At 51.6% G+C, this 22346-nt stretch overlaps 1 protein-coding gene across 3 annotated transcripts; it reads left to right on the top strand.

Moving 5' to 3' along the window:
* Positions 1 to 605: 605 nt before the first annotated feature.
* On the top strand, positions 606 to 22182 carry SMPD4 (sphingomyelin phosphodiesterase 4). Of its 3 annotated transcripts, none has more exons than XM_016204335.2 (20): positions 606 to 663; positions 2285 to 2368; positions 4081 to 4167; positions 5022 to 5164; positions 5302 to 5377; positions 5925 to 6033; positions 6151 to 6203; positions 6731 to 6882; positions 8291 to 8423; positions 10671 to 10742; positions 13756 to 13842; positions 16447 to 16592; positions 17299 to 17389; positions 17625 to 17725; positions 18313 to 18476; positions 18953 to 19158; positions 19975 to 20208; positions 20449 to 20580; positions 20769 to 20897; positions 21021 to 22182. In XM_016204335.2, exons 2-20 carry the CDS (start codon positions 2330 to 2332, stop codon positions 21348 to 21350), a joined length of 2484 nt encoding a protein of 827 aa, XP_016059821.2. In that variant the 5' UTR covers positions 606 to 663; positions 2285 to 2329; the 3' UTR covers positions 21351 to 22182. The 3 variants fall into 3 exon arrangements, with proteins under 3 accessions (XP_016059821.2, XP_016059818.2, XP_016059819.2); XM_016204332.2 differs by lacking the exon at positions 606 to 663 and adding an exon at positions 675 to 853; XM_016204333.2 differs by lacking the exons at positions 606 to 663; positions 13756 to 13842 and adding an exon at positions 676 to 853 and having other exon boundaries at positions 21021 to 22181.
* The last annotated feature ends 164 nt before the right edge of the window (positions 22183 to 22346 follow it).

Genomic DNA, 22346 nt, shown 5'->3' with positions numbered 1-22346 from the left:
CCCCGGGCGCTCCCACAGCGCCCTCTACCGGCCCTGCCGGCTGTTCCTCTCCCTGCAGCGTCACACTGGCCGCGGGACAACCGTACGCCGAAGGACTGAGATCAGTCCGTTTCCCCTACGCCATTCGACCCGCACTTACGTGCCGGGCAGTGTGTTAGGCGTGGGGGACACCGCGACGGGCCAAAGAAACCCGCCCCTTGGCGATCAGGACTTCCCTGCTGGGCTGCATTGGTGGTTCTCGCTTAAGTAGCAACATCCAGCGCAGTGCCTGGCATATAGTGGGCGCTCAATAAATGCCCGTGGGACGAAGGGCAGGCAGTGCACAATGTGTAACTGTTCCTCGCCCGCATGCCCCATTGGGGGCGCGCCCCGAGGGCCCTAATTAACAGCCTCTCCTTACGAGCACGCGCGTTCCTCATCGTGCGTACAGTACGAGAGCTCGGGCCCCCACTGCGCACGCACCTACAAAAGTGAAACCCTTAAACGCGGCCGGCCTTCGCTTTGCGCACGCGCCTTTTGAGGGAGCTGCCCGGAGAGGTGGCGGCGAGTTTCCCGCCAGGCCAGGGGGCGTGGCGCCACGCGCAGCTTGATGACGACATTTCGGCGCCGGAAGCCAAATGGTAGCCACAGTCCCTGAGATGAGGGGCGCTTTAGAGTCCACAGGTGAGTGGCGGGAGCCGCGCGCATGACGGTCCCGGCAGCCTCTCTGAACTTCCTCCGAAGCTGTCTCCGTTCCTCCGCGAGCCCTGGGCCGGGCCTCGGCGTCTCTGCCCCGGCCCGGCCGGCGGAGGAGCCTAGGGCCTGGGCTGCGCCTTCATGCCACCTTCCCGCGCGGCTCACACATCCCGTCCCGGTGGGTGCTCGGTTAACGTTCGTTGAACGAGTTGGAGGATGGAAAGATTCGAGTTAAAGTTGAGCCTTGGACTCAACAAACCGTGTAGAAGGAAGAGCTGGGTGTGGGTCCCAGCCCGAGCCTTCCTCGATGTGTGGCTCGAATTTTCCGAGCCTCAGTTTCCTCATCTGTGGTATGGGGATCCCGATGCTACTTCACAGGACAGTTATGAGCAACAAATGGGAGCATGCTCTGCTTCTCAGAGCAGCTAGAGGGTATCCTTGGCAGTAGCGTGATTTGCTTGGCATGATCAGCGATGACTGAGGGCTGCCGCTCTCAGAGGAAACCCCCAAACAAGGTCCGAAGCAGCTCCTAGAGAAAGTGGTTGTTGAAGTGGTGGGATGAAGCAAACGCTTGGTGCACAGCACTGAAGGGTGTGATGGGGGGAGCCTGGCCAAGGCAGGGTCAGTGTGTAAGAGACACTGCCCTCCCTTGGAAAGACCCCTGCTTTGGCCCCTCTGGCATTCCTTCAGTCCCTGCCTATACAAACTTCCTCTGAGCAAGGAGGTGCTGTCCCCTCATCTCTAAAGCTCTGCCCTTTGCAAACAATTCAGGATTTTATGCTGCTTTGATCATTTAAGTCTTCGTTAAAACTGAAACTGATAGCTAGTTGAAAAAAAGAAACTTGGAGATGTTTATATTGCCAAATGGCAGATATGTCAACCCCTCAATTGCCTACACAGCCTCCTTGCACCCAACCTCTCCATACACATTAAGTTGTCAGTTGCCACCTCAGTGCCCTTACCCAAGCTGTGGGAAAAGCTGTGCCAGGAAAGCCATCAGTAGCCTATCATTAGGACTAAGCATGCTTCCTCTGCTCAGTCCAAGGCTGAAATCAAAGTATTGGCCAGCTTTGCTCTTACCTAGATGCTCTGGAGAAGATCTGCTTCCAAACTTATTCAGGTTGCTGTCAGAATCTAATTCTTTGGAGTTGAAGATCTAAGGTCCCTGTTTCCTTGCTGGCTGTCAGCCAAGACTGCTCTGTATGTTATGGTCCACCAACTTGAGACTATAAATTGTATCTGCAAAATCCTCTCACAGCAGTACCTAGGTGACTGTTTGAATAACCAGGGATGGGCACTTGGAGGGCTATCTTTAGAATTCTGCCTACCCTTGAGAATTAAATGAAAAATATATGGAGATCCCCTAGAACCAGGTCTGGTACATAGCAAGTGCTATACAAATGTTACCACGTGTTACCAAGGTTCACCACCACAAACTTGCCTCTGAAGCTGGCCCCTGTGGACTGCATGAGAATGGCATTTCTAAAATATATGGGATGTGGCAATGCAGTGTGTTTTGAGTTATACAAATGTTCTCCTGGGCATTGTGAAACGCTACAGTATTCTGTTGTTTGGCATATGTCGAGATTTCATATTTGCTTTTCCACAGTGGTTTCCTAGGACAGCCATTTTCAACTCTCCACGGGAGGTTACCATGGCATTCCCTCACCTGCAACAGCCCAGCTTCCTACTGGTAAATATCAACTCCCCGTGTGAGTGTCAGTTCTACCCTGAGAACTGAGGGACATGAGAGATCCTTTCACTGACTTTAAGAACTCTCCAGTGGTTGTTTTAGGGGGCATATGATGGAAATTGCACTGGATTCGAGGTTGAAATCCTTAGGCTTGACTCTGCCTCTGCAGGACCTTGGGTTCACTCAACCACTGAGCCCTCATTTTTTCATCTACAAGGCCTGTTATTTCAAATAGCATTTTCCCTGCTTCCCAGGGTATGGGAAGGAGCAACTGAAAAGGATGTACCTTCAAATTTTTATGTCTTGTAAATCATTACACAAAAGTGTAATAATCATAACTGTCATTAGTGAAAGATGGAGGGATACTGCTCTGCTGAGAGCAACCAGGATTGCACTTTAGATATTAAACATGAGTCCTGGCTGGTGTGGCTAAGTGGTTAGAGCGTCAGCCCACACACCAAATGGTCACGGGTTTGATTCCCAGTCAAGGGGGCATACCTGGGTTGCAAGTTTGATCCCCAGCCCTGGTTGGGGCAGGTACGGGAGGCAACCAATGTGTCTCTCAAATCGATGTTTCTCCTCACCGCCCCCCCATTCCTTCCTCCCTTCCACTCTAAAAATCAATGGAAAAAATGTCCTCAGGTGAGAAGTAACAGAAAAAAATTGTATATGTGTGTGTATATATATGTTAAACATGATGCTGAGAAGTTAAGCATGAGACAAATATCAGTGGTGAGAGTTTCAAATTTCAGTTCCCAGAAGACACTTGACATAAACATTTATGTGGAAGGACATTCTTCCGTGGTGCACCCTCTAGAGCCAACAGATCCAACCCACGGCCTAAGCAGCCCAAGTCTTCACCTCTGACTAGGCCCCGTGGACTTCCACCCTTGTTTGGAGGTGGACAAGGCCTTCGATATCGTTGGGCAAAGCCCTCTTCATTGAAACTCTGGCATTTCCCTTATCTTCATCCATTTGTGCCGAGGCTTCTTTTCTTTGTGTAGTCGGGATACACATACCCCATAACCTCAGGTAGATTTCCCTAATTCTTGTTCTGAATGCTTTCTGGTCTTTCCATTGCCTTCATGATTAGTGTTAGCACTTGGCTGAAGCCATTTATGGATTTTAACCTGCCTGTTTCTTAAGGTTACGAAGGTTCATTAGGTTCATTATCTACTGAATAAAGGACATTTTGGTTAAGGGCTTAAATGGCAACAAATAACACCCTCATTTTATTGGGCATTCTTACTGACGATCACAGTGGTGTAAATCATGGGTGGACAGTCATGTAGAGAACTTACAGGTCACTGCATACACACTTGGTGAACACTGTGTGGTCTGTGAGGGGAGCTGTACTCAATCCGCGTCTCTCCTAGATGTGGGGCTGACCCCCTGCTTCCAGATCAGGCAGAAGTCAATTTTATTTTGATAATGTACAATTCTTTGAGGTAACTGGGGATGCTAGCAGAGGGTGCTGGGAAGCAAGCCTGATAGTTACTGGTCTGTAGAGCATGGTACCTCAGCTTCTCTTCTAGTAGCATTCTTTAGGTCACTGACATATGCATGACCTAATGTATGAGGTACTAGGGAATCAGGTTGGTGGTGTGTATGTCACTTCTGCCTATCACTTGGATTTCTTTTTTGACTTGAGCTGGAATATCATCAAAAGCTGCAAAGCGAGTATGCTCATGATATTTTTCGGTTTCTCCTAGGCTAGCCTGAAAGCTGACTCCATAAATAAGCCCTTTGCACAACGGTGCCAAGACTTGGTTAAAGTCATTGAGGATTTTCCAGCAAAGGTACAGCTCTGCTAGCATCTCTTTGGGGCATGTGTTATACTATCCTTGAAAAATGTTCTTACAGGCCCTGGTTCCCATGTCTGAGCACTGCCCTGCACAGAGGCATTGTGACTGTCAGATTTTTGGACACATTTAAACGTGAACATGTAGACCAGGAGTTTTTGACCGTGGATGCTTCTGTCTCACATGGGATGCCTTGCAATGTCCAGGGACATTTTTAGTTGTCACAATGGGGTGGTGCCACTGGCATCAAGTGGTAGAGGCCAGGCATGCTGGTAAACCATCCTATAATGCATAGGACAGCCCCCACAACAGAGAAGTGTTCAGCTGAAAATGTCAACAGTGCCAAAGTTACGAAACCCTGATGTAAATACTGAAAATGTGTATTTACATCACACCCAGAATTGTCAAGTAGTAAATGAGATAAGTTCAAGAAGTTGACCTGGACAAGGAGTTACTACCAAATGGCAGTAAGTCTTTTTCAAGGGCTCACTTTGAGAAAGAATATTGCCACCCTTTTTAATAAAGCTGTCTTCAGATCAGAAGTTTAAAACCTTTTAAATAGGGTGACTAATTTAACTGGCCCAGATATAAAACAGTACTGCTTGATATGCCACATAACAACAATGAAAGAAGACAAAGCTGCTGCTCCTGTTGGCACTGTTGTGTCAGGGTTCCTGTGGGTTCTGGGCTGGTCCTCTGGGCCTTTGAACCAGGGAGTGACATCCTCAGAGCTCAGGTCCAGCTATGGAAGTGGGCAGCATGTGGTGCAGTATTGGAGCTGACACGCAGCCCATCAGTGGGCACTGGTCCTCAGCAAGCCTACCTAAAGCCTCACCCGCACACTGTTTCAGGAGCTGCATGCCATATTCCCATGGCTGGTAGAGAGCATTTTTGGCAGCTTGGATGGTGTTCTCATCGGCTGGAACCTCCGCTGCTTACAGGGACGTGTGAGCCCTGTAGAATACAGCATTGCGATGGAATTTCTAGACCCTGGGTAGGTAGGTTTGTCACCTGAGGAGCTGGATGTTTCCTCCGGTGATCCCATTTTTATATTGCTGTATTTTTCAAAGTTAAGAGACAAATCAAGATGGTTTGCAGTTAATTTGCCCTGTCTTTGTTGTTCATGTTCAGTGGCCCAATGATGAAGTTGGTTTATAAACTTCAAGCTGAAGACTATAAGTTTGACTTTCCTGTTTCCTACCTGCCTGTAAGTAAGCCATGGTGGTGAAAGCTGTGGTTGGAGCAGAGAGCCCCAAACAGTGGCTGCAGTGGTGGTGGTTGGGCAGGGGCTCAGGGGCTGTCACAGTGGGCAGGAGAATGCCATGGTGTCTGTTTAGGGCCAAGAAAGCATCACAAATTGGAACTTCAAAGGTGTTTTTTTTTTTTTAAAGATCATTCCAAACTCTGCCAATGGTGAAGGCACCATGCTGCCTGGTTTGTTCCTGGCTATATGTAGACAGGGCCATGTGATTGGCTACAAAGGGTAACTTGCTCAGTGGGTATGAAAAGCAGAGATGGGATTCATCAAGTGACTGGCTGGGCTCACAAATGTGCACAGCTGCTGCCCTTGCTGTTTGTGGGTCTTTATGAGGATAATATGAGAGATTTTAAATGAAGGCTCTTTTGCTCAAGTGCTATGCAGAGGGCAGTACTGTTCCCACAAGCAACGCTCCTCAGCAGCCTTCCCAAACAACTGCACCACATGGGGCACTGAACCAGAGCCTGCCTGCGAGCCGGCCTCTCTCTCTCCACAGGGCCCTGTGAAGGCATCCATCCAGGAGCACGTACTCCCTGATAGCCCTCTGTACCACAATAAGGTCCAGTTCCCTGCCACCGGGGGCCTTGGCCTGAACCTGGCCCTCAGTATCCTTTGCTGGCCCCATGGGTAGGGAGGCTGGGGGTGGCCAGCACAGTGTGGGGTTGGTGAGGGGAGCAGGTGGCCCAACAACCCTACCGTTTTTCCCCTGATGCTGCCTTCAGATCCGTTTGAGTATTATATGTTCTTTTTCGCTTTGAGCCTCATCACTCAAAAGGTATGGAAGAGATTCCTCTGAACAGTTTGCTTTACTGGAGACCCTTGCGAAGGGTGGTGGCTGGAGCCCTGGGCTCTTGTTTTCACACAACAGGGGGAGCTTGGGATTTGCCTGGGAGCCAGCTGCCAGTCTTTCTCTGTCTTCCATTTCTCCTTTTCCCTTCCTGCCTCATTTCCCTGGGTCTTTCTTTCCTTTCTCCTCCAGCCTTTGTCCTTCAGGCCATCCTCACTTAGGGCAACAGACTGGTGGGCAGATTTAACAGGTGATGTGGGGTGATCTAGGCACCTCAAGTGACAGAGGGCTTCCCACAGGAGGTGCTTGCTAGACAGGGCAGGGTGGAGGGCTCACATGCCGAGTAGGACTGAGAGTTTAGTCAGGCTGTCTGTGATGGGAGCTTTTTTCCTGGCACCACCCTCGATGCTCTTTGGCTGGCCTCAGGGTAGCAGCCCACATCCCATGTGATTGCTGGGGTCAGCAGCCTGGGGCGGTGCCCAAAGCCACACACTAACTCAACTTTTATTTCCTAGCCACTCCCTGGGGCCCTCCATGTTCGTACTTCAGACTGCGCCTATTTCATCCTGGTGGACAGGTACCTATCGTGGTTCCTGCCCACAGAAGGCAGCGTGCTCCCCCCACTCTCATCCAGTCCCGGGGGGCCCAGCCCCTCACCAGCTCCCAGGTAAGGCTCTCCGGCTACCCTGGCCCTTCTACAAAGGAGTGGCCTGGTCTGAGCTTTGCTTATGGGACAATGGTGCCACTCTTTGTCCAAGGCTCCCCAGTTTTTCTTATGCCTGAGATTCCCCTACCCCAGCTGCCATAGCACAGACTAGAGGGCAGGGGTGGAGAGGGTGTCTGTTTTTGTTTTCAGTGGCCATCCCTGACATGGTCAGGTCCTGTGGCTGCATGGCTCTGCTATGGAAAGAGGCTGTGTTCTGCCCATAGCATCCCTCCCCACGTGCAGTATCCATGCCCTACACTGAGGCGGTGAACAGGGTGGTGGGAGGCTCGAAGCCAAGAGCCAGTTGATGGCGTGATGACACTGGGCTGATGGTTCTGGAGAGAGAGGACTTGTAGGCAGGCCACAGAAAGGTTGCCCCATGGACGAATAAGACTGCAGTTGTGCATCACACACTGCCAAGTGGTTCTCTGGGCCTGGTTTTGTTTGCTTGCTTATACGTATTTAAGACTTATAAAAAAGTTGCTACGCATAACAGACCGTCTGCCCAGATTTCTGAATTGTTTTTATCCTCTGTATGTTTCTCTGGGTCCTTTAAGCAGGTTATAGACATGATGCCCATTATCTCTTAATATTTCAGAGTGTATTTCCTACTAGCCAGTGCACTCTCCTTCATAACCAGAGCACTTCTATCCCAATCAGGGAGCAGGTATTGCTACAAGGCCGCTATCTAATCCTCAGGCCCCATTCAGGCTTTACCAGCTACTCCATTAATGGCCGTTACCTGGCTAGGATTCAGTGCAAGGTCACTTACTGCATACAGTGGTCTCTCTAGTCCCCTCCAGTCTGCAATTGGATCTCAGTCTTTCCCGACCTTAACACCTTTGAAGCAGGCAGTCTAGGTGTGTGCAGAATGCCCTTGACCTGGGTTCTCAGGCATTCACTTGTGATTAGGACCAGGTTGGGCATTGTTTGGTAGGAGCTCTGCAGCGGTGACCCATGGTGTCCATGTGCTCCATTACAGGTGACATTAGCTTGATCACTACTAGGCTAAGGGGGTATTGGCCATGTTTTCCTGCTGTAAAGTTAAATAAGTACTTTGTGCCTAAATTAATTAACAAGGGGAATTTAATGGGAAGATATACTGAGATTATACAGTTAGCATCCCTTGGTGATCCTTGGTCAAATCAATTATTAATAAGATGGTTGCCAGGCAGTGATTTTTAAAATTTCATCACTTCTGTGTTCTCTTTCCATTTACTTATTTGTATATATCAACATGGACTAGGGAGTTGTCGTATGATTCAACAGGTTGTAATTGTTATTGTGGTCATTGATTTTGATGTCCAGGTTGCCCCTGGTTATGCCAGCGGGAGCACCTAATGAAGGCCTGTTTCTGTGTCTTCCTCAGGACACCAACCATGCCTTTTGCTTCCTATGGCCTCCACCACACCAGTCTCCTGAAGCGACACATCTCTCATCAGACGTCTGTGAACGCAGACCCTGCCTCCCATGAGATCTGGAGGTCGGAAACTCTACTTCAGGTGAGAACCGAAGCGGCTCTTCTCTGCTTCCATTTCAAAAGAAACTGCATACCATGGGGCAGAGGCCTAAAGACTGCCCACGAGCTGGGTGGTGCTTCTAAATTGTCAGTATTTTCCTTCTGTGACATTTAGAAAACAGATGGGAAGAAATTTACTCACCTGTCTAACCTATATGTCATTGGTAGTGTTTTTATCCCATGATTCCCTATGTAGAGTTCTGTTTTGTTTTTCTCATGTTGATGTAATCCCTGCCCAGTCTTGTAGTTTCTAGTAGATCTGTGTAAATGCTTTCACCACCCCACCCCATCTCTCTGACCCGTTCACATATGGTTAGCAATGTTTCCTGTGATCGCTGTCATGTGGTTATTAAACCCTGCCCCAGCTACATTTTTATGATGCTGAATAGAGAGGGATTTCAAAGCCTTCACCTTGGTCAGCAGGCAGCCCCTGACCCTTCTATGTCAGGGATCCACATGGGAGGTGGCAGTGCCCCTTGTCTGCCCTTGTGTGGCTCCAGCCTCTCCTGCAGGCGTGGTCTGGCTCACTCCCACAGCTCAGCACTGGCCACCTTCCGGGCCTTGCTGTGTCACCTTGGAGAGTGAGGTTCGGCTGGTTCTGACGCAGGATTCTGGGGCTGAGTTGGTAACCACAAACATTGCTTGTTGGCAACCTGGAATGGATAAGATGGGGTTCTGTCCCTCCCACCATGTACATAACTCTTGGCATTTATGTACAAGGCTTACATGTTATTGTCACAGCAGCACTGGGAGGTGGGACATCTGGAATCATCTTCCTTGTTCACTGAGGAGCCTGGTGCTTCAGATGGCTCCCAGCTAAGTGGGCTCTGGGCTCTGCTGGCCCGTGAGGAGGGCAGGTGACCAAGGAATGGACTTATAGGACAGAACTGGAGGGTTATTTCTTGAACTGAAATGCTAGTGTGTTTTTTTTTAAAAAAAACTTTCTGAATTATGGTAAAATGCACATAACATAAAATTTTAACCATCTTAACCATTTTAAAGTATATTTACATTGTTATAATTGATCTCTAGAACTTTTTTATCTTGTAATACTGAAACTCTGTACCCATTAATCATTAATTCCTCATTTCTCCCTCTCTCCAGCCCCTGACAACCACCATGCTACTTTATTTTTATGAATTTGACCTACTCTAGGTGCCTATATAAGTGGAATCATATGGTATTTTTCTTTGTATGATTGACTGACTTCATTTAGCATAGTGAATCTTCAAGGTTCATTCATATTATAAAATGTGTCAGAATTTCCTCCACTTTTAAAACTTAATAATATTTTGTTGTATGTAAAGATCACATTTTGTTTATCCATTCATCTGTCGATGGACACTTGATTTACTTCCAACTTTTGGCTACTGTGAACAGTGCTGCTATGAGCAAATATCTCTCCAAGACCCTGCTTTCAATTCATTTGAGTATATACCCATAAGTGGAATTGCTGGACTATATAGTAATTGTTTAATTTTTTGAAAAACAGCCATACTGTTTTCCACAGTGGCTGCACCATTTTACATTCCCACCAGCAGTGCACAGGGGTTCCAGTTATTCCATATCCTCTCCAACGCTCATTATTTTCTGTTTTTTTATGATAGCCATCCTAATGGATATGAGGTGGTATCTCATTGTAATTTTGATTTGTTGCCCTAATGATTAGTGGTATTGACCATCTTTTCATGTCCTATGGCTATTTGTCTATCTTTGGAGAAATGTCTATTTAAGTCCGTTGCCCATTTTTTAATTGGGTTGTTTTCTTGTTGAGTTTAAGGCACTCTTTATATATTTTGAGTATTATCCCTTATCAGAACATGAATTGCAAATACTTTCCTCCATTCTTTGAGTTGCTCTTTCACTCTGTCAGTGATATCTTTTGATGCACAAAAGTTTTTCATTTTCATGAAGTCCAGTATCTGTTTTTCCTTTGTTGCCTGTGCTTTTGAAGCCATGAATAAGAAATGATTGCCAAATTCCATGTCACGACGGTTTCTCCCCGTGCTTGCTTCTAAGAATTTTATCGTTTTAGCCCTTACATTTAGGTCTATGATCCATTTTTGAGTGATTTTCTTGTTTATGTTGTAAGGTAAGGGTCCACCTTCATTCATTTGCATGTGGATATCCTGCTTTCCCAGCAGCATTTGTTGAAAAGACTATCTTTTCCCCCATTGAATGGTTTTGACACTCGTACTAATTCATTTGACCAGCTAATGCTCTTTTGCAGGTTTTTGTTGAAATGTGGCTTCATCATTATTCCTTGGAGATGTATCAAAAAATGCAGTCCCCTCATGCCAAGGTATGTTGTCACAGTTTTCTTTCCACCTCCTGCTCTGGTTCTGGTGTGCCTGGCCAACCTGCTACTTCTTGTCTTTGATGTCAGTTAGTTTTCAAGAGCTGGATGGTGGGAAATAGAAACCCACCACCACCCCTCACTGAGATGCTGAACAGCAGGTGGGGTTTGTTCTGAGGACTAGAAGCCTGTCCTCTCTGGGATCCTCCCAACCTTCTTCCAAAGTCCCCTTTCTGGCAGCAGGAACAGATAAGGTAGTAGTGCTCATGCTGTGGGGGCAGGGGACCCGCTAATGCTTCTGAGAGTCATATCTGGGTCTGTCCCCTCTACCATCACAGCGCCTCCTGCTTTCCTGCTGAGGGGGTGCCTGAGAGACCCTGACCACCTTGGTTCTCCACCTCCTCCTGAGCATTGGCAGGCTTTGTGGTGGGTAGGGTCTGATGCCCTCCTGCATGTGGCCTGGCCTGTTTCCTCCTCCTCCTCGCCTTGCCCCCTTCTTTTGCTGGGCAGCATACTTGTGTGCAAAGGTGTGGAGGTAGCTAAGACCCTGGTACCCTCCTGGGGTTGCTATCCCCAGGACCCATAGCCCACTGGACTCGTTGGGATGGAACAGTTCTGTTCAGTTAGTAAGATGGGCACTTAGTTTCATTCTCCGTGAGACTGCGGTACATGGCTCCTCTGTACCAGGTTGCTTCTTAGATTTTGCTTCCGTCACTGCCAGACAAAATTCTCATAAGCTTCCTTAAGAATTAAGGATCTATGGTTTTTTTAAAAATGGAAAATGGCAATCTGTAACTTCCACTCTGTAATTCTGGAAAGAAGTGGGGGTTCTGCTCCTGCTTCAGAGTCTCAGCAACCAGTTCTGTGCTCTGCTGTGTGGAGGGTTGGGGTGCAGCCCTCCCACTGCCGCTCTTTTAAAGTGCAGAGCACCCAAAATCTCTTTCCTTGGTGTCACACAGGAGGAGGAGAAGGAGAACAGGGGACTCCATCCTGGGCTGGGCCTCTCACATCACAAAGCTCTTGCACTGCTCTTCCTGCTTCCAGAGTGGACTCTGCATGTTCTTGACTGGTGCACGGTGGTCGGGGGGCCAGGCTTCCTTGTGGGGTCCTGGTAGGCTCGCTTAGCCCCTGTGCATGTGATTTGATCTTGCAGAGGCAGAGGCTACTTCGCTGCATTGCCTTCCTCGTCTGCTTGTTCTGTCTTTCGAGCTGGTGGAAGCATGCCTGCTTTAATTTTTAGCAGATATGCGAGGCAGAAAGGCCTTTCTGGTCTGAGTCCACATGGGGAAGGGGCAATAGCCTGTCCCTGGCAGGGTAGGAGGGCCTTCCCCTTCTCTCCGCATTTGCTTCCTCTTGGCCAGACCACAGGGTGGGTTAATGCTGCTCAGAATGGCTGGCGAGGGCCAAGGATCATTCCCACCAGGGGTCAGAGAGGTCTGCCCTTTGCCCCCTATTGAGGCAGAAAAACAAAACCTGAAAAAACTGGGTATGTAGGAAGCCGGGAAAGACAGCTGTGGAGGGAGGTCTGCTTCATCCGAGGCCCCTTATCATTTATCCAGGCCCATGCTGCACCGCACCATACGGAAATCCTTGTGAGTCCTGGTTTTAGGGAAGCAGGAAGTGTAGCTCCTAGAAATCCCCCAGTGTGTCCGTGGCTGGGTTGGGTGCAGAGTGCATGCTTGCTCACTGGAGGCCCAGCCTCCACTCCACTCAGCTTGCTGAGTGAGGCTTCTGGAAGGGTGTAAGGATGGCCACAGCCCTACAGGCTGGTATAGGGCTGCCCTGTGTCCCCACAGGCCAGGACAGGAATCCAGCAGGAAAACTGTGTGCTCTGATTCTTCACTGAGAGCTGCAGCTGAGCCCAAGGTCTGGCCTGGAGGAAGGCTGTGAGTGGCCAACATCTCCTTGCTCTGCTCATTCTCACCCCTGCTCTGCGTGTCTCTGCTGTGCCTGTCTCCTTGGAGTCTGGCATACTCATTCTGACCTCCTGTGTGAAGCATGCAGCTCAGGCAGGAGGCATGGCCCTCGCAGGGCAGGATGTGTGCCTCGACTGGCTGTGGGCTGTGCTTGGCTGATGGAGTGCTGCTTTAGCAGGCTTGATGCTGCAGGGAGGTAGGGCGGAAGGTCCTGGGGGTGGGGCCAGGCTGCGTTTGAACTCAGCTGTCATCCCCAGTGTCCCAGGCTTAGGATTCCAGCTGCCTGTGGGAGTATGTGACCATGGCCAGATTCTTGCCATTGGAACTGTTGAAAAGCTCTGTATCTGGAGAGTTGGGATTTCCAGTGAGGTAGAAGCTGGTCTTCCCAGAATTAGAACCGAGGAGTATTTGCATCTCCTTTAACCATTTCCAGAATGTTGAATGTGAAGGGTGTTTGATGAGGCCTAATAGGCTGAGCCTATGCTCACCTCTGCTGCCTTTAGGAACCCGCCTTCATTAGTACAGAACACTGATTGGATCTTAGACCCATAGGAATTGTGCTGGTAAATTTTTCCTCAGGACAACTGAGGGAAGTACAGTAAATTACTTATTTTTATTTTCTCGGCAGAGAGGCCTCCATCTAGAACTGGATCCTAAAAAATTTATTTCCTGAGCCTCTGGCCTTCAGGGCCTTGGTTGTTGGCACCTGGGCTACTAGTGGGCTACAGTGTGCATGTACAGTGCCATCAGGGTCAGGGGAGAGCGGGGCCCTCAGGAAAGAAAGTGAGTCAGGGAGCTGGAGAGGCCTTCAGGCCCCAGTGACATGGAGGGGGCCTCCCAGCAATCTAGAGGGCCTGTCATCCCTCTGCCTGGCAGGTGCCGCTGGGAGGGGCTCGGTCTGGGTTGCTGTAAGGGTGGTCTCACTGGCCTGAGGTTGCTGGGCCGTGATTATTAGGATTGTCACTGACGTGCTTTTGTTTTTGTTTTTTGTTTTTTTTTCTCTCTTATTTCTGGGCTCTCACTTTTTTCTTTCTTTCCCCACTCTCCCCTTCCCCTCCTCCCCTTCCTCTGCCCTGTCTGGCTTCTGTGTTTTGTTGTCTCAGCTGGAGGTTCTGCACTACCGACTCAGTGTCTCCAGCGCCCTTCACAGCCCTGCCCAACCCAGCCTCCAGGCCCTCCACGCCTACCAAGTACTGGCTGCTCTTGATCTGTTCCATTTCACCCCTGCCCTGTGGTGTAAGCCACAGCACTCATGTCAGTGCAGTGGTAAAGCGAGGGCATGGCTGGGGGCCTGCCGGGGGTGACACAGAGACCCGTTCCACACACAGCGAGGCCCTAGGGGTCAGGGATGTGGGTGGCCTGGCCCTTCAGCCTGGCCTGGCCTCCAGGTTTGGAGACTAGCCATGGTTTGGCATGTGCGGCCATGTAGCAGGAAGTGAGGCACATGATCCCTGCTGACTATGGGGTCATCAAATTCTGGCCAAGCCTCAAGCCAGCTGAGGTGTCACAAGTTCTTGGGTGTTGTGGGAGCTCTGTTCTTGGCCCTGGTTTGAGGGAGCAAAATATTTCTGCTTTTGCCGTAGCCCAACTCACCCTGCAGTTCAAGCCTGGCACTCAGGAAGTGACTGAGGACACAGAGGCCCATGGGTTTGTGGGTGGTGCAGTTCTGCTGACCTGAGCCTGTGTATGAGGCAGAGGGGCAGGAAAACTTTGGGCTTGTTCCTCCAGTCTGGAGATGCTGCCTGTTCCTGGGTGACCCAGGACCCGGCCTTCTACAAGCCCAGTCTCTTATGGACTCATGTAGTCCTCCAAAGGTGGACAAGAATGAGCTGTGACCTCATGGAGATTGTGGTCTGCTTAGGCAGAAGTGAACAGTGTGATAGATTGGAGGTCAGCAAAGTTTAGTTCAGCCCTGTAGGTTGTTTCAGGGCTGACAGTCTCATAGTTCACTGATTTATGAGATGAGGCTGGAAGTCTGGGTGAAACAGCTGAATGGTGTATCTCGAGCCATGCTCACAACCAGGGACCTGTCCATTTCACTGTCCATGGGAACACACGACATTGAATTTGAACACAAGGTGAAAAGTCTTGTTTTGCTGGGATGCAATGGTTAGCACGCAGCACAGATTGGGGTTTCTGCTCAGAAGCAGCAGCTGCAGTGAGGAGGGAAGGGAATGTTCCAGAAGGTTCAGTAAGGGCCAGCTGGGCACAGAAGTTGGTACTGTTCCAGCCTTAGTCTCGACTAAGAACAGGGTCCCTGGAGAAACATTTGGCTGCATTCACTCCACAGCAGGAGGGCCGAGAGCCCTGGCATGGTCTTTGGAAAAGTGACCTTACAAGGTGGGGGAGGCCACCTGCAGCTGTAGCCAGAGATTCCTGTGGGGCTTTGGCTCAGGAGGGTGTGCAGCTGCAACAAAAGATTGGCTTGACAAATCTAGAGGGAACATAGCCGATGGGGTTACAGTGATTGCTGGGGGCCTGTGGCAGGGAGCCTGGCTCTCCAGAAATACCAGGAAGGATGGGTCAAGATGGGACAGGGGATCCATGCATGGCCAGGTAAGGGTGAGGGGCCAGGAATGAGAAAGGGGAGGGCTCTCAGCAGGAAGTTATGGCCTGACATTGATGCCCTTCTAATCTTTTGTTATTAAAATAGCCCATGCTTTTTTCTTCAGGACAATACAGATTCATTGCATAAAGACTTAAAAATGCAGATAAGCAAAAGAAAGTTATCTTAGTACCATAGTGCCATCCCTAGATGTAGTGACCTGTAGGTGTGTCACCTGGGCCTGTGGAGGCATTTCCATGACTGGGAGAACTGCATGGATGGTGCTGTGGGCAGAGCCCAACAGGCTGGCTTCCTCAGCCCATGAGAGGTCTACATCCTGGGGTATGCCAGGAGGTGTGGCTTGCCCCAGCCTCAGCACTGCTCTGGGTTGGGATGAGGGTGCCAAGAGCTCTTCCAAGTTTTTTGAGGCCCTAGAGAGCTGGGGATGAGTGTGAGGAGAGGAGCACGTCATTCTGGACAGCCAGAGTGTGGGGGATGGGGGCAGTGGGTCCTGCCTTACCATGTGTCCTCAGGGGGCTCCACCCTGCACTCATCCCTGAACAGCTGGCAAACAGGGTTTCCTCTCTCGTCTGGCTCTCAAAGATCCTGTAAAGACTCTGAATCCAAAGTCCAGCTCACAAGATTGAGGGTGTTTTTGTCTTTGGGCTTGTGCTGACCAGTAGGTCCATTAGCAGTGGAGAGAGGGATGTAGGAGGGGGAGCAGGTAGAAGGGTGGGGTTGCAGCAGAAAGAAGAACTGGGGAGTGGTTCACCTGGAAAGGGGAAGCTATGGGCCGCAGTGGCCTGTCTGCATTCACCTGGGAGGCAGGGGAAGTTCCTGAATCCAGATCCCAGGTGGGTTGCCAGCTGCCCCCCGCCCATCCTGTGGCTGGCCAGGAAGTGAGGACCCCTGACGACCTGAATGCACAGCAATGACAAGTCACCCATAGAAGTTTCAAAAAAGAGGTTTGAAACGTGTAGGGAAGCACTTGGCCAATTAGTTTGTTTCAGCAGCTGTCCCAGGGTACACCGTGCAGGCTTCACCACTCTTAGCTGGTCTCAGACTCTGCAGTGCCAGGGTTATTAGCAGGTGGCAGGCATGGGTGGGGCCCCAGCTGGTCCCACTTCCAGCCTGGCCCGTGCATTCTGTGGGGAGAGCAGAGAGATGGGCCCCAGCGGGACATGGTCAGACCTGGGGTTTCTAGCTCAGAAAGACCTGGATCCTGACACTATACCCCTTTCAACCTTAGGAGTCATTCACGCCCACCGAGGAGCATGTGCTGGTGGTGCGCCTGCTGATCAAGCATCTGCACGCCTTTTCCAATAGCCTGAAGCCCGAGCAGGTCTCTCCCTCCGCCCATTCCCATGCCACCAGCCCCCTGGAGGAATTCAAACGGTGGGTACGGGGCTGTGTGCAGGGCTGCTGTGCTTCAGCCTGCCTCCTTGTCTATACACGTGCTGCCCACGATGACCTTTCCCCAGGTCTTGTGGGCCGGGTTAGCAGAGGCATGTGGGGCCCCTGCAGGGTGGGGCAAGTGAGAAATCACCTTGTCCCCTCCTAGTTCTGTCTCCTCACCCTATCCCTGGCCCCAGAGGTAGGTGGGGCATCCAGCTGCTCCTCTGGCTTCCATGGCTTTTCCCTCCAGGCCTGCCCTTTTCAATGGAAAAAGCCAGGCTGCAGTTGGTTAGAGAGTTGTCCTGATATTCCAAGAGCCAGGCTCGCCAGGGAAAGGCCCTGTCTTGCATGCTCTTGTCCCTTCCTCCCGAGTGGCAGACAAAAAGGCCAGTGGGCTAGGAAGGCCTTCACAGCAGAGTGGCTCGGTTGTCACAGGAGACTGGGCTCTATGCTGCCCCCTCCCCTTCCTCAGGCAGGGAAAGGGCTGGGGTGTGAGCCAAGCTGACAAGTACACAGGAGCCATACTGGACCAGCCACATGTGTGCTGTGTGTCCGTAGTCTCTTCGTCTGAAGACAGGGGCTAAAAATAGGAAGTCTCAGCCCCAGCAGGAGCCCATTGCTGAGCCCCCCCCCTCCCCCCCGAGCCAGTCCTTAAAATGGGAGCTGCTGGACTCGCCTGTGAGGTAACCCAATTCCTTTCCTGTAGGGCCGCTGTCCCGAGGTTTGTCCAGCAGAAGCTCTACCTCTTCCTTCAGCACTGCTTTGGCCACTGGCCCCTGGACGCATCCTTCAGAGCTGTGAGTCGGTCCTGTTATACCTCACTGAGCTGTACTTAGCCCCACTTCTAAAGGGATATTGATAGGGTTAAACATCCTAGGGGTGCACTGAGTCCCTCCTATGTCCTCTCTGGGGAGTGCAGGAAGAAGCCAGAATCTGGTGGCTTCCCTGAGCTGCCTCCTGGACCAGATAGCCCAAGGATCAGGCCCAAAGCTGCTCCCCACAGCCCATTTGTGTGCACACATGTCCCACCAGGTCCTGGAGATGTGGTTAAGCTACCTGCAGCCCTGGAGGTATGCGCCTGAGAAGCAGACTCAGAGCAGTGATGGCCAGGCCCGTTGCGTGTCAGAAAGATGGTGAGCCTGCACCCTGTCTTCCCCCAGGGGACCTGCTTCAGGGCCTAGTAGGGTTCTTCTCCGAGGTACTGCAGAGTAGGAGCACAGGCTGCCCCTCCTTGACTCTACTGTGTCTTGCCTGGGCCCTGGGATTGGTTTCCCACAGAAATAGCAGGTCACCCTCTTCCCCTCTGTCCCCTTGCCATTGTTGTCTCACTCAGATGTATGTTCATGCTCACCCCCAAACCTTCCTAACCCTTCCTCACCAGCTGTTTCAGAGCAGCCACTGCACTTCCTCAACATATCCCAGCTGGCCCTGTGCATCTTATCGCTTCCTCCTGTGCACACACCTCTGGTGCCCTGGCCAACTTGTGTCATGGCGGCCTTGGTCTTCACAGAAAGGCCCTCATTCTGGGGAGGATCCATTGTCCTCAGGGGGCCTAGGTCTTGCCAGTGTTGGTCCTGCCTCCTCCTCTGACACCCCCAGACCTCCTCAGCCACCATTCTTGACACCTCCATGAGGTCATGACTAGGAAGAGGGGACAGGGACACATGTCTCCTTACCCTCTGTGGGAGGCCTGGCCCCTGACTAGCTGCTGGGTCCCCAGGGTGCCCTTTGTGCAGGAGAACCTGTTGATGTACACCAAGCTCTTTGTGGGCTTTCTGAGCCGCGCACTGCGCACTGACCTGGTCAGCCCCAAGAATGCACTTATGGTGTTCCGAGTGGCCAAAGTCTTTTCCCAGCCCAACCTGGCTGAGATGATCCAGAAAGGTAAGTCCTTAGCCAGAGGGACCCCCAGACCCTGTATGTGCCTCATGGGCTTGTGGGGGACCTGGCAAAGGGTGGTGTGGGGAATCTTGGTGCCCAGAGCAAGGTGAATGTCTGAGCTTGGCTGAACCCTGTCTCTCCCGTAGCTCAGCATGCTGGGCTAGGGTCTGTGGCATGCCTAGCAGGAGGGGAAGCAGATCTCTAAGCTGTCTCCCTGGTGACTTGTGGCAGTCTTGGTCCCTGTCCTGCTTTCGTCTTAGCCAGCTTTGTTGGGCGTAAGCTTCTTGTGCTCCCTCTTGGCTAGTGTTGGCCTTCCTGTTGAGATTGGCAGGGGCTCTGGGAACATCAGGACCTGGGCCCCTTCACTGCATGTTCACTGCCGTTTGGGAACCTCAGGAGACACTTAGGGAGCCTGCCAGCGGCAAATAGATATTTTGTGTCCTTGGAAGGCAAAGCCAGACTTGTGTCCTGCCTTCCAGGCGAGCAGCTGTTCCTGGAGCCTGAGCTCGTCATCCCTCACCGCCAGCACCGACTCTTCACGGCTCCCACACTCACCAGCAGCTTCCTGTCGTCTTGGCCACCAGCCGTCACCGACACCTCCTTCAAGGTGAAGAGCCATGTCTACAGCTTGGAAGGCCAGGACTGCAAGTACACCCCGATGTTTGGGCCAGAGGTCCGGACACTGGTGAGTGAGTCTGGGCGCTGCCAGTCACAGGGCCGTCCTGAACCTCTGGGACAGTGAGCCAGGAAGGTGCACACATTTGGGGGCAAAAGAGACAATTAGGTGTTGAGTAGACACTATTACTCCCCCCACCCCTTTATGTTCACTGAAGGCTAATTTCTTTTCTAATAATAGAGGCAATGTTTGCCCCAGCCGGTTTGACTCAGTGGTTAGAGCATCGGCCTATGGACTAAAGGGTCCCGGGTTCGATTCCGGCCAAGGGCACGTACCTCGGTTGCAGACTCGGCATGTGCGGGAGTCAGCCAGTCGATGTGTCTCTCACGCCAGTGTTCCTCTCTTTTTCCCTCCACTCTCTCTGAAAAGCAATGGGAAGAATATCCTCGGGTGAGGGTAAAAAAAGGGGGGGAGGCAGCGTTTGTTGGGAATTTTCCATATTTAGAACATGCACCTTTGTTTTTGTTTGTTTAACCCTCACCCGAGGATATTCTTTCCATTGCTTTCCAGAGAGAGTGGGAGGGCGGGGCGGGGAGAGAGGAAACATCTATGTGAGAGAGACACATCAGTTGGTTGCCTCCTGCAACCGAGATACGTGCCCTTGGCTGGAATTGAACCCAGAACCCTTCAGTCCACAGGCTAACGCTCTAGACACTGAGCCAGACTTGCTAGGGCTGCACCTTAGTTTTTTTAAGTCTTTATCACATGGAAGTCACCCCCCCTGGCCCTTGGTAGGCTTCCCCAGGACTACCTGCTGGTCTGTTGGTGGCTGGGTGCCATAAGGCGGCCCCACCAGAGCTCGCTGACCTCCCTTCTGCCCCACAGGTCTTGCGCCTGGCTCAGCTCATCACGCAGGCCAAGCAGACAGCCAAGTCTATCTCTGACCAGTGCGGGGAGAGCACAGCCAGTCGCCCCTTTCTGTCGTGGCTGGGCTTCTGCCTCTCGGACACAAACAGTTCCTACGCAGCCAACGACCTGGACGACATGGGGCAGGACAGTGTCCGCAAGACAGACGAGTACCTGGAGAAGGCCCTAGAGTACCTGTGCCAGATGTTCCGAGTATGAACCACGAGGTTGTCCCCTCCCCAGATTTGGTCCCATGGCCCTCATGCCACTGCTCAGCCCGGGACCAGCCACGGACCAGATCCAGCATGGGTTGTGCCATACTGGGCTCCTGGGCTCATGTGGGAGATGCAGACCTGTGTCTGCAGTGTTATGTCTGGGTCCCTTCATTGCCACTGGTTTGAAGACCAGTTTCCTCCCTTCACCTGGAAACTGAAAGCAGTTTCTCTCTGACAGCTCAGTGAGGCCCAGCTCGCCCAGCTCACACTCGCCTTGGGAACAACTCAGGATGAGAATGGGAAGAAACAGCTCCCAGACTGCATCGTGGGGGAGGACGGACTCATCCTCACACCCCTGGGCCGGTACCAGGTAAGGCCCACGTTCCAGAGGGGCCTGGCTCTCCGGGGCTTTCCAGGCAGCACAGCTAGTGGTCCCTCCAGCCTGTCCCCATTCCTCATAAGCAGAGATGACTTTATTGAGTTGTTTGCAAAGGTGTGTTTTCTGGACTGCTCTTGTGGCCCAGGTCCCATGGGGCTTACCTCTCCTGCTGCTTCTAGATCATCAACGGGCTGCGGAAGTTTGACATCGAGTACCAGGGGGACTCAGAGCTACAGCCCATCCGGAGCTATGAGATTGCCAGCCTGGTCCGCTTGCTCTTCCGGCTGTCCTCCACCATCAACCACAGGGTGAGTGTGGGTGGAAAGGCGGCATCCTCTCCTCAGTGTCCCTTCCATCCTAGAGCCTCAGGGAGAGGCTGTTGGAAAATGTGGCCCCTGTCTGTTGCCCACTCCCCTGTGTCTGTGTTCTAGTTTGCAGGCCAGATGGCAGCCCTGTGTTCCCGGGCTGACTTCCTCGGCAGCTTCTGTAGATACCACCTCATGGAGCCTGGGCTAGCAAACAAACACCTGCTGAGCCCCGTGGGGCAGGGGCGTGTGGTGAACCGTGCCCGGGGCCCCAGACTCAGCCTTCGCTTCCTGGGCAGCTACCGGACGCTGCTGTCGCTGCTGCTGGCCTTCTTTGTGGCCTCTCTGTTCTGCATCGGGCCGCTGCCCTGTGCCCTGCTCCTCGTGCTGGGCTATTTCCTCTACGCTGCAGCCATGACACTGCTGACAGAGCAGGGCAAGCTGCACCAACTCTGACCACAGGCCAGCCTCTGTCCCCACATGGCCACTCCCCTGTACCTGGGAGGCCACCTCCAAACCTGAGCCTGGTCACCTTCATGTTTCTAGGGGGCATTTTCCTGTAGCCTCCAAACCATTTGGAAGGGAACCTGAAAGAGAAGGGCACGCAGGCCATGCTTGGCCAGGAAGAGAGCAGCGTCCAGGGGCCTATGAACTGCGAGGGACAGGGACAGTCCAGGAACCAGCCCCCCCCTTCCTCCTTCCTCAGTTGGAGGCTTCACAGTAGGATGACCTTTGAGGCTTTTCTCTTTCTTTTCAACTGGTTCAGGACTTAGCCATGTGAAGCCAAGAAGTCAATGCTTCCCCTGGAGAGCCCTTGGCCTCTGGCCTCACTGTCCTTGAGGTGGGCAGTGTGACATGAGTCTTCTCCCTCTGGGTTACACCAGGGCAGCAGCTCAGCCTCTGGGTCCAGAGAAGAGATTCCTGAGAAAATTAAATGACAATTCTCTGATTCCTAATTTTAAAACTACATTTTGCCACCACACTTGGCAAAGCAAGGGTCATTCTTCATAGTCTCCTCACGATTGGAAGTCTGGGCCATACAATTGCGCTTTTGAGAGAAGATTCTTCAGGTGCTCAGTGGGACAGTGGCCCCCAAGTCAGCAAGCACCTCAGTCGTGGCCCATGTCACCACCTTGTCCTACAGGACGGGCTCTTGTCCCCTACTGGCATTGGGGATATGATGGGACCACCGGCTCCATCCTGCCAGCTTCTGGTCTACAACCAAAGATGATCAAAAGCATTTGTACCTGCAATAAAATCAAGTGTGCGAAGGTAGTAACCTTGTGATGCCACTTAAATCTTCAAATTACACAACAATTACATGTTCACTGTCAAAATTCCCCACAGGGTCTTGCACACCTTTCATTGTACAGATGACACCAGAGAAAACAGCTGTTTGAACAGTGATTTAAGCCAAGCCATTTTTTTTTTTTGGGGGGGGAGTCTTGTTTT

The sequence above is a fragment of the Miniopterus natalensis genome, chromosome 20, assembly GCF_054644295.1.
Source record: "Miniopterus natalensis isolate mMinNat1 chromosome 20, mMinNat1.hap1, whole genome shotgun sequence".
NCBI classification, from domain to species: Eukaryota; Metazoa; Chordata; class Mammalia; order Chiroptera; family Miniopteridae; genus Miniopterus; species Miniopterus natalensis.
Note: the sequence above shows the minus strand (reverse complement) of the source record. Positions and strands in the feature narration are given on the sequence as shown.